The sequence below is a fragment of the Anomaloglossus baeobatrachus genome, chromosome 5 (genome assembly GCF_048569485.1).
Source record: "Anomaloglossus baeobatrachus isolate aAnoBae1 chromosome 5, aAnoBae1.hap1, whole genome shotgun sequence".
In the NCBI taxonomy this organism is placed as follows: Eukaryota; Metazoa; Chordata; class Amphibia; order Anura; family Aromobatidae; genus Anomaloglossus; species Anomaloglossus baeobatrachus.
In genome coordinates this window covers 590,662,895-590,676,786 of record NC_134357.1, presented here as the reverse complement: position 1 = coordinate 590,676,786, position 13,892 = coordinate 590,662,895, and the positions used below count along the sequence as shown (strand labels likewise).

General features: G+C 44.0%; 2 protein-coding genes across 2 annotated transcripts in view; one reads left to right on the top strand and one right to left on the bottom strand.

Annotated features, from left to right (window-relative positions):
* Positions 1–13,892, top strand: part of DNAH9 (dynein axonemal heavy chain 9) — a 324,201-nt gene that overhangs the window by 7,564 nt on the left and 302,745 nt on the right. The window contains 1 exon segment of the mRNA XM_075351461.1: positions 3,407–3,956. Coding sequence (XP_075207576.1) covers positions 3,600–3,956 — 357 coding nt within the window. The 5' untranslated portion in view covers positions 3,407–3,599.
* Positions 1–13,892, bottom strand: part of LOC142312501 (E3 ubiquitin/ISG15 ligase TRIM25-like) — a 61,872-nt gene that overhangs the window by 20,008 nt on the left and 27,972 nt on the right. The gene's annotated exons all lie outside the window — the stretch shown is intronic.

Genomic DNA, 13,892 nt, shown 5'->3' with positions numbered 1-13,892 from the left:
CCCTGGTGCTGACTGTCCTTCGGAACACTGCTCCAGACCGCCGGGCACACAGCCTACGGGGTCCTTCCAGGAACTTCCAAACGGTCCCCCTCCAGACAGTCACCGCCGTTGCTGACCTTGCTGACCTGTCCTGCACTCAGCTGGACTACTTCAGGCTTTGCACACTCTTTCTGTTCTGTCGCCACTCTTGCTTTCCTCCTTTACTACTTTTCTTCCTTCACTTTCACTTAGTTGTTTGCTCAAGCCCTGCCTGGGCTACTCCTCCACTCCTTCCACTTCCTCCTCCCTGACTAGACTCCAACTCTAGACTGCCTGGTACTTCCCGCCTCCAGAGCTGTGAACTCCTCGGTGGGCGGAGCCAACCGCCTGGCCCACCCCCTGGTGTGTATCATCAGTCTCTGGAGGAAGGCAACAAGGATTTTTGGTTAGCTTAGATGTTCCTACCTGGGATGTAGGGTGTGGTGGTGTGTGACCTGTGTCCCCTGGCTTGCCCAGGGCGCCACACTGGCAGCCTCCCCCATGCTCCCTATATACTGCTGGCAGCCTCCCCCATGCTTCCCCGGCTATGCACTGATTTAAAAAAAAAAAAAACAAAAACAAAAAACCAAACCAAACACATTTTTACCTCTCTCCTCGTTCCCCCGCAGCTGTCATCACATGTCCTCGTTCCCCGCTGCTCCATCCTCATCTCTCCTCCACTCCCCTGCAGCTGCGGTCGGCGTCCTCCCGCTCTGCGCTCTGAGCACAGCGGACGCACAGGAGTGACGTCACCGCGCAGGCACAGAGGGAGAATGAAGGAGCGTGGAGCTGCACGGGCCACTCCACGCGCCTTCATTGTTGCTCTGCGTGATGACGGGGAAGGGGGGCCCGCTGCTGCCGCCGCTGACAACGGGCAGGTTGGCCCGCTGTCAGCGGCGGAGGCACCGGGTCATACAGTGGCCACGTGGTCTGCGCCAGATCAGTGCAGCTCCTTTCACAGAAAGGAGCTGCTTGCTGATCTGCAGAGCGGGCCCCTAAAAGCTGCCGGGCCCGGTCGCACTCGCGACCTCTGCGACCGCGGTAGTTACGCCCCTGCCGGTATGTCTTCCTGGGAAGTATTGCCATTCTCTGGATTTCGATAAGAGGCTGCAGATCTACTTCAGCCGTCGCATTTGTAGTGTCCCTAAACCAATCAGGAGCTACAGGGAACTGCATCCTGTCAAAGATGCAGGTCCTACCCCCAGGGACCCAGAAAACCAGTGCTGGCAACACCAAAACATTCATTTTAATCCCTGTTTTACCCCCCAGAACTGGTGACGGGCTAGGGTTGGACCCAATGGATGGCCACTTAGAGGTGGAACCGATCCAGTCCACTAGACGACAACCAGGGAGGAGGGGCCAGGCAGTCAGTAAGTGGAAATGAAAGGAGTCGGACGTAACGGTACTGACGGGGAGTGTAGCTGTAACCTGTGGGCCCTAGTGTGTGGTTGCTGGTGGAGTACAGTACTCCCGGAACCATAGCACCAACGGGGACAGAGCCCTAGGTCAGGAAAACGCTCCAGGCAGACCTGATAAAATCTGCACGGTGAGGGGACCATCCAGGACCTCACCGACCATAAAGTTTGGGACACAGTAGCAACGGGAGAACCGGGGAACAGGAACAAAGAAACCGACCCCACAGGGTTCAAGCTACCTGTCATACGGACTAAGAGTGAAAGACAACCAGGAGGGGACCCCAGATGCTCCAAGCCATTGGGAGCCACCAACCAGAGACAGGTGCAGGAGAAGAAAGTCACTAGGTCACCACATCGGCACTGGGGGGACCAGTGGTGAGGACCAGCCGCATCGGGTTGGCAGCAACACCTTATGAGTAAAGCACCAGTTACACTGCAACCCCTCTGTGTGTGGTCTACCTTCTTTCTGCGCCCCGGCATTACTGACGGACTAAGAATAAATATTCACCATTATCTATCCCCTGGGGCCAGGCCCTACTTGCGGAGGGCCACAACATCCCGGCTGTCATTCACATCAGCCTCGGTAGTGAGAGACTGTGCAGCGGCGGCTCCATCTCTATAGCCGCAACCCGCAAGTGGCGTCACAACAAAAACTATTATTATTATCCTTGTAAATATCACTTTTTAAAAGCGACTCCCCTCCCCCCCCCTCAGGGTCACAGAACTGGGCACCGGCCTCTACATCCGTGACACTTCCCCGATTACCCCATAGCCCTGGGGCGCGACACATTCCCTTAAGGAGTTTCCTCATGTCCATAAGGGCGAATATTCCTACTTCTTCATAAATACTTTCCCTTAAAAGCCGGTGGACATTGTCTTTTGAGAGTCTCGGAAAAGTTGTTGACCGGTATGTCTTCCTGGGGAGTTTTGCCATTCTCTTTATTTCGATAAGAGGCAGCACAAGCTACGGCAGTCGTCATTTTCCCTTAAAAAGTTTCCTCATGTGCATAAGGGCGAGTATTCCTACTTATTCATAGATACTTTCCCTTAAAAGCCGGTGGACATTGTCTTTTGAGAGTCTCGGAAAAGTTGTTGACCAGTATGTCTTCCTGGGGAGTTTTGCCATTCTCTGGATTTCGATAAGAGGCAGCACAAGCTACGGCAGTCGTCATTTTCCCTTAAAAAGTTTCCTCATGTGCATAAGGGCGAGTATTCCTACTTATTCATAGATACTTTCCCTTAAAAGCCGGTGGACATTGTCTTTTGAGAGTCTCGGAAAAGTTGTTGACCGGTATGTCTTCCTGGGGAGTTTTGCCATTCTCTGGATTTCGATAAGAGGCAGCACAAGCTACGGCAGTCGTCATTTTCCCTTAAAAAGTTTCCTCATGTGCATAAGGGCGAATATTCCTACTTATTCATAGATACTTTCCCTTAAAAGCCGGTGGACTTTGTCTGTTGAGAGTCGGAAAAGTTGGATGACAACAACCAATGTGGCAGACATCACAGTTTACACAAGAGTTGTCACCAATAATGATGGGCGATGGTGCTCGCCGCTCCTCGTTACTTGATCAAGCATCGGGGTTCTCGGGCGTGAATCAAATGAAAGTCAATTGGAAACGCAAGCATTTTTCAACTCCGATGGCCAATCAAGTACCTAGCGGTGGTGAGCACGCTCCCTCATCACTACGTCTCTCTGGTTTTACTTATTATTGGTTATCATTATTGATGACAGCGTGGGACGTACTGTATACACTATATACCCAGACAGCACTTTCCTCCGCAGAGGACCAGCACAAAAAAAACCCCCATACACCATGCAATATAATTTTTTGGGCAAAGTGTCCGTACGGTTGACTGGTCCAGTCCCTAATGTGCTCCTGTCCCCTCCTGCAGCCGTTCCACCCGGTCTGACGAGTTAATCAAAGTCTCTGTGTCTAGTTACATTAGTAACCTAACCACCTGTGTCTCCGCAGCCTCCCCGGAGAGAAGACGGCCATTGTCCCAACTGCAGCAACCACAACTCTTACAACGTGTTGAATACAAACAGAGTTACCAAAGCAACCGAGACAGAAGAAAGGAGGCATCTGAGCCGGGAGATCTTAGTCCTCTCACTCTCCCCAGCCCCGACCATACATGAACTGAGCAAATCTCTGCCACCTCGCAAACATGGATGATCCGGCGGCCCCCGCCGCAGACAAGAGGCTGCAGTTCATAGAAGAATACGTCCTAAAGACGCTGAAACTGAAGCCAGACCGCTGGCAGAAATGCCTTTCTTCTGAGGAGAACAAGATGGTCTTCATTGAGTTCTTGGAGAAGGCGGATCGGATGGTTCTGGTGGTGGCCCTCAACCCGGCTGGGCTGCTTGTCCCCCTGTCAGAGTTCCCCAACTCCATGAAGAATAAAGCCGTGTATTTCCTGAAGAGGCCAAACGTTGTCCTGAGCTCGGACTCCATGAGGAGCAGCCTGATGTATGGGGATCTGTCCTACGTTCCCTTGGATCACTTCTCCGCATTGGTGGAAGAGGTAAGGACCCGATAATTGGGGAGCTAATAATAGTGCGAATCCCCCCAAGGTCACTGTCCCTCCAGGTTATGAAGGTGACACCCACTCACGGTGTGGTCCAACTAATTTTTTGTATTGTCTGCAGATTGTGCCCTAAAATGCAATGTGACCGAGCGGCGTGAATGAGCCCAGATGATTTCCCTCCATAATGATATGGGCGACACAATTGTGTGCGTCAATTCCTCATCATGCTCAAAATCTCTGCTTCATGTCAGTGAGGCTGGTATCATATCCTGATCATGTAACAAGCCATGTGCTCGTGTCAGGTTCCCATCCTGTCAAGGAACGCTGGAAGTAGAGGCAGAACGCGCAGCAGACCCCCTGCGCAGGATGCGCCCTGCAGCATGTCACTTGTCATTACGCATGTGGCCCCTTTCATTGTAGCAGGGGTTAAAAGGATGACAGATTTCCTGCACATGTTTCTGTGACTTCAAGGTTCATCTCAACCTGCCCTTATTACGAGACGGGCGCCTATTAACTCCATAATGACCAGTTGTTGTAAATTGAAGGATTTATGGCTCTTCGTAAATTTATGCCGCAAGGTTATATCTGCAGGAGCCCGACTGTCAGATACACTGACACAGACAGGTTATCAGCAGTTGTATCTTCTATTCCACCAAAAGCACAGCAATTATAAAACATTGTTTCTACGCATTTTTCTGTAGGACCTAGTGATCAAATGGTCGCCGAGTGCTTGCTGGGGGAGAAAAGCTGCTGGGTCCTAGACTTATGTCACTATAGTGGTCTGGATTCCCCTGTAACTCGGGCTCCTGTGGTTACTCCAGTTACAGTGGGAAAAATGATAAGAAAAAGGAAAAAAAATGTTCCATTGAAAACTTTGATCTCTTTGGGGCAAATCATGTAAAAAAAGGTACACATATATAAAACATTTATATATACCTTATATATATATATATATATATATATATATATACACATATATATATATATATATATATATATATATATATATATATATATATATATATATAAAATATATATATATATTTAAAAATATTATATTTTATTTATATCACTGGCCTGTTTTTCTATATATATGTATGTGTGTATATAAAAAAATTGTTTAAAAGAACAGAGAGTCCTCAGTGGTTGATACCTTTTAATGGCTAACTGAAAAGATGGTAATAATTGCAAGCTTTCGAGACTACTCAGGTCTCTTCATCAGGCATGGTATAACACAAAATCTGAAGAGTCACGTATTTATACACAACAGGACTTAGAATAGTGCAGTAAAAAAAAAAAAAAAGGAAAAAAAAAAAGAACAAGTTATATGAAACAGAACTATCTCTATGGCAGGGGGACAAGCTGTTCTAGCCATAAATACTGCTGCAGTTCAGTGTGAAAGTTTTATTGTCCTTTGATAAGGGTCTGGTCCAGGGCTGTGACATGCTCGGATGGTCAGAGGAGCACATCTTTTAACTGATGTAAAAAGACATGAATCCATGAGACACATTCATTCCTTCTCTGAATGTGTCAAAGGTCATCATAAGTTTGTACTCCCATAGTCTCCTGTCTCTCTGGGACTTGAAGTTTCCTTTCAATACCAGCAATTTCATGTCCATGATGCTGTGGTCTGGGTTACAAAAATGTTTGGCCACAGGTAGATCCATCCTTTTTTTCTCTAATTGTGTGGCGGTGAGAATTCATCCTTGTCCTGAGCTGTTGTCCTGTCTCCCCTACATACAGACCCCCAGTTGGACATTTGGTACATATAATTAAGTACACCACATTGGTTGTGGTGCAGCTGAACGTACCTGGGATCTTGTAGTCCTGATGTGATCTGGGAATCTGCAGACAAGGGGGGTGCAATAGTCATGATGAACAAATCAGACTACATGAAGGAAGCACACAGACAACTGATGGACACACGCTACTATAAGAAATTGGAGTCTGACCCTACACAGGACTATTACAAGGAACTTAACAAGTTGGCCTCTTGTCTGCCTGACATATCCATAAGAACTGATGAACTGATACCGGTGAGTCCAAGAATAGGCACATTCTACATGCTTCCCAAAATTCACAAATCTGGAAACCCAGGAAGACCCATCATTTCATGTGTGGGCACCCTCACTGAACAAGTCTCTGGATGGGTAGAGGGTATCCTTAAACCCTTGGTAAGGGATACAACCAGCTACATCCAGGACACTACTGACCTATTGAAAAAACTATCAGCAATAGGTCCTCTTCCAGAGGGAACCATCCTTGCCACCATGGATGTGGAATCCTTGTACTCGAATATTCCACACCAGGATGGATTAAATGCTTGCAAAATTTTCCTGGAAAATACAGGAACTGATGCCAATTCTGTGGTGAAGCTTACAAAATTTATCCTCACCCATAATTACTTTGAATTTGACAATGACATATATCTACAGGAGACTGGGACTGCAATGGGAAGCAAAATGGCACCACAATATGCAAATCTTTTCATGGCCAAGCTTGAGAGTGACTTTTTATCCTCTTGTCCTATCAGGCCTCTGGCCTACTACCGTTACATTGATGATATTTTAATCATCTGGACAGAGTCTGAGGAGCAGCTGAAGACCTTCCATGAACAATTTAATCAGTTTCATCCCACCATCAACCTAACACTCAACTACTCCTGCACGGAAATCAACTTCTTGGACACCATCATTAAACTACGGAACAATGAAATACAGACATCCCTGTACAAGAAGCCAATTGACCGTCCAACATACCTGAAATGGGACAGTTTTCATCCAAAACACATAAAAAACTCTATTGTATACAGCCAGGCTATCAGGTACAATCGGATATGTTCCAACAGTACAGATAGAGACAATCACCTTGAGGGCCTCAGAAAAACCTTTTTGAATCAAGGCTACCACCCAAGAACAATTGAAAACCAGATTATAAGAGCCACCAGAATATCAAGAAACCATCTTCTACATTATAAAACCAAAGAAGAGAACAACCGGGTCCCTCTTGTAGTCACCTACAATCCACATCTGGAGGTGTTTAGAGGAGCTGCACGGAAACTACAACCATTACTGCAAAAAGATGCCCGGTTAAAATCTATTTTTCCAGACCCCCCACTTCTGTGTTTTAGACAGCCCCCAAATCTAAGAAGCATCATTGTCAGAAGCTCCCTGTCCTCTCCAACACCAACAGGAACATTTCCCTGCAACCAGAAAAAATGCAAGACCTGTCCATTAATATTGACAACGGACAAGATAAAGATTCCCAGATCACATCAGGACTACAAGATCCCAGGTACGTTCAGCTGCACCACAACCAATGTGGTGTACTTAATTATATGTACCAAATGTCCAACTGGGGGTCTGTATGTAGGGGAGACAGGACAACAGCTCAGGACAAGGATGAATTCTCACCGCCACACAATTAGAGAAAAAAGGATGGATCTACCTGTGGCCAAACATTTTTGTAACCCAGACCACAGCATCATGGACATGAAATTGCTGGTATTGAAAGGAAACTTCAAGTCCCAGAGAGACAGGAGACTATGGGAGTACAAACTTATGATGACCTTTGACACATTCAGAGAAGGAATGAATGTGTCTCATGGATTCATGTCTTTTTACATCAGTTAAAAGATGTGCTCCTCTGACCATCCGAGCATGTCACAGCCCTGGACCAGACCCTTATCAAAGGACAATAAAACTTTCACACTGAACTGCAGCAGTATTTATGGCTAGAACAGCTTGTCCCCCTGCCATAGAGATAGTTCTGTTTCATATAACTTGTTCTTTTTTTTTTTCCTTTTTTTTTTTTTTTACTGCACTATTCTAAGTCCTGTTGTGTATAAATACGTGACTCTTCAGATTTTGTGTTATACCATGCCTGATGAAGAGACCTGAGTAGTCTCGAAAGCTTGCAATTATTACCATCTTTTCAGTTAGCCATTAAAAGGTATCAACCACTGAGGACTCTCTGTTCTTTTAAACAATTTTTTTATCTCTACTGGCTAACACGGTACAAAGATATATTTTTTTGTGTGTATATATATATATATATATATATATATATATAAAAATATTATATATTTTTTTAATATCACAGGCTTGTTTATATACAGTGCCTACAAGTAGATTTAGCAGGTTTGATAAGATGCAAACTTCAAACAAGAGCAGGATTTATTAACAAATGCATAAATCTTACAAACCAACAAGTTATGTTGTTCAGTTAAATTTTAATAAATTTTCAACATAAAAGTGTGGGTCAATTATTATTCAACCTCTAGGTTTAATATTTTGTGGAATGACCCTTGTTTGCAATTACAGCTAATAATCGTCTTTTATAAGACCTGATCAGGCACAGGTCTCTGGAGTTATCTTGGCCCACTCCTCCATGCAGATCTTCTCCAAGTTATCTAGGTTCTTTGGGTGTCTCATGTGGACTTTAATCTTGAACTCCTTCCACAAGTTTTCAATTGGGTTAAGGTCAGGAGACTGACTAGGCCACTGCAACACCTTGATTTTTTCCCTCTTGAACCAGGCCTTGGTTTTCTTGGCTGTGTGCTTTGGGTCGTTGTCTTGTTGGAAGATGAAATGACGACCCATCTTAAGATCCTTGATGGAGGAGCGGAGGTTCTTGGCCAAAATCTCCAGGTAGGCTGTGCTATCCATCTTCCCATGGATGCGGACCAGATGGCCAGGCCCCTTGGCTGAGAAACAGCCCCACAGCATGATGCTGCCACCACCATGCTTGACTGTAGGGATGGTATTCTTGGGGTCGTATGCAGTGCCATCCAGTCTCCAAACGTCACGTGTGTGGTTGTCGCCAAAGATCTCGATCTTGGTCTCATCAGACCAGAGAACCTTGAACCAGTCTGTCTCAGAGTCCTCCAAGTGATCATGAGCAAACTGTAGACGAGCCTTGACATGACGCTTTGAAAGTAAAGGTACCTTACGGGCTCGTCTGGAACGGAGACCATTGCGGTGGAGTCCGTTACTTATGGTATTGACTGAAACCAATGTCCCCACTGCCATGAGATCTTCCCGGAGCTCCTTCCTTGTTGTCCTTGGGTTAGCCTTGACTCTTCGGACAAGCCTGGCCTCGGCACGGGTGGAAACTTTCAAAGGCTGTCCAGGTCGTGGAAGGCTAATAGTAGTTCCATAAGCCTTCCACTTCCGGATGATGCTCCCAACAGTGGAGACAGGTAGGCCCAACTCCTTGGAAAGGGTTTTGTACCCCTTGCCAGCCTTGTGACCCTCCACGATCTTGTCTCTGATGGCCTTGGAATGCTCCTTTGTCTTTCCCATGTTGACCAAGTATGAGTGCTGTTCACAAGTTTGGGGAGGGTCTTAATTAGTCAGAAAAGGCTGGAAAAAGAGATAATTAATCCAAACATGTGAAGCTCATTGTTCTTTGTGCCTGAAATACTTCTTAATACTTTAGGGGAACCAAACTGAATTCTGGTGGATTGAGGGGTTGAATAATAAATGACCCTCTGAATAAACTTTTCACAATTTAAAAAAATAAATAAATAAATAAAAAAAGAAATAACATTCTTTTTTGCTGCATTTCACACTTCCAGGCTGATCTACAGTCCAAATGTCACAATGCCAAGTTATTCTGAATGTGTAAACCTGCTAAATCTGCAGGGGGTGGAATACTACTTGTAGGCACTGTATATATATATATATATATATATATATATATAAAACATGTTATATATTTTTTTATATCACTGGCTTGTTTAAATATATATATATATACAAGTCAGTGACAAGATTAAAAGAATGTTCTGAATGGAAATTGAGGGAAATCACAAGGTATATGGGGGTCTTTCCATTTTGAGGCAGATTACAGGCTTGTTGCGCACGTTGCGTCGTGTCACTGCAGAAATTTCTACAGCGATTTGACAGCTCTTGTGCGATTCAAATAGCTGCAGAAACACTGCGTCATGGATGCAGTTTTTCTGCAGAATAGATGGCGATTTCATGCGCTCGGGATGCTGCCCCCACCATAGACAGAGCGGGAGCTGCATCCAAAGCGCACAGAATAATTGACATGCTGCATTTTTTAAACGCAGTGATTTTGTCACATTTTTGACACTCAAATCGCTGCGTTCAAAAAAGCATCGTGCACACGGATTATGCACAATCTTCATAGACGCATGCGCTTACGCTGCAGTGCTAAACGCTGCGTAAACGCATGAAATTACGCCACGTGCGCACAAGCCCTCATAGAGTTCCTGATCATTTTCTGTTCCAAAAAGTTCTCGAAAACCTCCTTGACTACATAAATAACCTATCAGTGAATCCAAAAAGATTGTAAAATGCTGAGCACACGACTGTCTCTTGTGCAGACGCCAGATATCGTGGCCCTGGTTCCCGTCTGGTTGCTGACCTGTTACTCTCAGGCCTGAATGATGCAGGTTCTTATTACCACCTCATGATAAGAAATTCCCCCCACCCCCCATCCTCCGCTTTATAACGGACCCCGAGTCCCATTAGTGGATTAAATAAAGGCCGAGATGAGACACAATGGCGCGAGTTATAATGAAAGGCGTCTCCAATTACCCGCCACCGTCAATCTTGCGCCGTCGATTCAAAGCGGCATTAATATGTTTCTTGGCGGGAGAAGAGGCGAGCGGGGCGCAGGGTCAGTATTGAATATCACTGCAGACTCAGTGCCAGGCATAAAAGGGTTTTTGGGAGACTTTTGAAGCCAGTTATGAGACCACGGCTGCCTGATATTGGGGTCTAACAACCATCCGATGGTTTTAGAGAAGTTCATTTCCCTTTTGCTTCCATCATCATTAAGGCTTTTTTTTGTTTTTGTCTACTTTTTGCCTTTTTTTTATTTGTCCCTTAGTATTTTTGACTGTTTTTCACCTTTTCTTATTTGTGCCTATTTTAACGTATTTTTTTCCCCATCTGTTCTCCTTTTTTCTTATAGCAGTGTTTGGGTTTTCCACAAAGTTGCAGAATTTGTGCACAAATATTACTCCAGTCCTGTCCCCCATTTTTGCGCACATTTTGTGACATTTTTTATAATATATATATATATATATATTATTTATATATATATATATATATATATATATATATATATATTATTTATATATATATATATATATATATATATATATATGTATATATATATATATATATATATATATATATATATATATATATATATATGCATATATATATATATATATAGATCTTTACTTATTTATTTTTTATATATATATATTATTTATATATATATTTATATATATATCTTTATATATATATTATTTATATATAAATATATATATATGTATATATATATATATATAGATATACATTTTTATTTATTTTACATTTATTTTATATATATATATATATATATATATGTATAGATATAGTTATATATTAGTTATTTATATATATATATATATATATATATATAAAAATATATATATATATATATATATATATATATAGATATAAATAATATATATATATATATATATATATATATATATATATATATATATATATAGATATAGATATAGATAGATACATTTTATTTTTTTTTACATTTTAGCTGACTTTTTGCACTAAAAGTTCAACAAGAAAATGTTTTGTGGGTTTTTCAGTCCTTTATTTTATTAGTTTCCTTTTTTTTCACGGCTGCACAATTTTTTTTTGTTTGCAAAATCTTCGTTTTTTCTCTTTTTAAGGTTTTTTTGCGCCTTTTTAGAACAAAATGTCACAAAATTTGAAGAAAAATTGCAGGCATAAAAAAAATAAATTTGTTTTGACTTAAAAATCCACTAACGGATAAATGATCCGTGAACATCCAGAAAACGAAAAAAAAATCCAACCGAAGGATGAACATAAAAAAAACCCAGGATAACATGTATAAAATGGAGCAAATTAGAAGAAAAATTTGGGGCAAATCAAAGACAAAAAATTTGGACAAAAAAAGGCAGAATGTAGTAAGGAATTGAGCCCAAAGAGCAATTGTGGTTTCGCACAAAATTCATGGTCCGCGTGCGCCATTTTGAAGAATTTGGCGCAAAAATAGTCAACGAATATGATAAGACGAAAAGAAGAAAAGTGAACCTAGGGCGAAGCGATGGCAGCAGGGTGACCACCCCAATGGGCACTATGATGGCACCTGCCGGAGTGTGTCCTAACTCCGATCATTGTGATTGAGCCACACAGAAATAAAAACAACACAGCGATATTTGCTCAGTCACGGGCATTGTTTGCTCAGTCACGGGCATTGTTTGCTCAGTCACGATGCTCTCTGCTGCGAATAGACGCATCGGCAAGGTTAAGTCAATGTCATCTGGATCATGACAGAATCGTAAAGGCATGGTCATGTCTCATATTCTTGCCACCATTTTTGAAAAACCCAGCTTTTTGAATGAGCCTCCTACCACAGTCACAGGACACCGCAGCTTCTCAGTAGACACAGGGATAAGCCTCTTGTGATGCACATGAGCTCTCCAGAGGAATTTCAGGGGTTAAAGGGCCACTGGCCATTAGCACTGACAGCTTTGTGTGTACCGTTTCCACAGGGACTGTGCATTGTCCTCGGACCTCCCCTGCAGAGAACAGTGCGGTCACTGACAGCTCATTGTGTAGTATGCGATGATGATGACCGTGCCTCGGGGCGGCGCAGAACAGCCAAGTCCCATCTGATTCCGTCCGAGCTGATTTACATTATTTTTAAGCAGCTTGTGAAAAAAGACAGAGAGGTGGCTGCGCATGCGTGGCTCTCCCTCTGTCCATTTCTATGGAAGTTCTAGTGACTTTTAGGATCACTACTTCCAATAGGTGGCGCTGCGCTAGAGTTTGTCTCCTTTCCTGGAGAGACAATATGGAAGTTCTAAAAATTTCGGAGCTTGAGATACTATCAAGATGGATGCCCAGAGGAACCATGCAAATGAACGGAGAGAGCTGCGCATGCGCAGCCAACTCAACATTCCTGACATTGCACGTCGGGGTCCCATTCTGGTGATAGATACTTACACCCATCAAACAAAGTATCCAGAATAGGGCCCTCGGGTGGCTGCCAGAAATGGATATGAGGCTGTGCATGCGCATCTATCTTTCTGTTCATTTTTATAGGGCTCTGAAAATTGCTGAGCATGAGAGAGAATCAGTAATGCTAACCACCAGGAAGCACAGGTACCCTAGAATGATGTCAGGCACTTAGGTGTAGTGAGGCACAAGCCTGCTAGGGGTCACTAGTACCCAAGTGGGGACAGTCTGCAGAGTAGTCGATCAAGCGTCAGGAGCCGAGAGGTAAAGTCAGTACAGAAGAGCAAGATAAGTTGTGGTCACGTGCAAGCCGGAGGTCAGTAAGCCAGGAAGTAGCGTCAGTTACAGAAGGGGAAGCCGGGAGGTAACGTCAGTACAGAGGAGCAAGAGAAGCTGCGGTCACGTGCAAGACGGAGGTCAGTAAGCCAGGAAGTAGTGTCAGTTACAGAAAGGGAAGCTGGGAGGTAACGTCAGTACAGAGGAGCAAGAGAAGCCGCGGTCACGTGCAAATCAGAGGTCGGTAAGCCAGGAAGTAGCGTCAGGTACAGAAGGGGAAGCTGGGAGGTAACATCAGTACAGAGGAGCAAGAGAAGCCGCGGTCACGTGCAAGACGGAGGTCGGTAAGCCAGGAAGTAGCGTCAGTTACAGAAAGGGAAGCTGGGAGGTAACGTCAGTACAGAAGAGCAAGAGAAGCCACGGTCACGTGCAAATCGGAGGTCGGTAAGCCAGGAAGTAGTGTCAGGTACAGAAGGGGAAGCTGGGAGGTAACATCAGTACAGAGGAGCAAGAGAAGCCACGGTCACGTGCAAATCGGAGGTCGGTAAGCCAGGAAGTAGTGTCAGGTACAGAAGGGGAAGCTGGGAGGTAACATCAGTACAGAGGAGCAAGAGAAGCCGTGGTCACA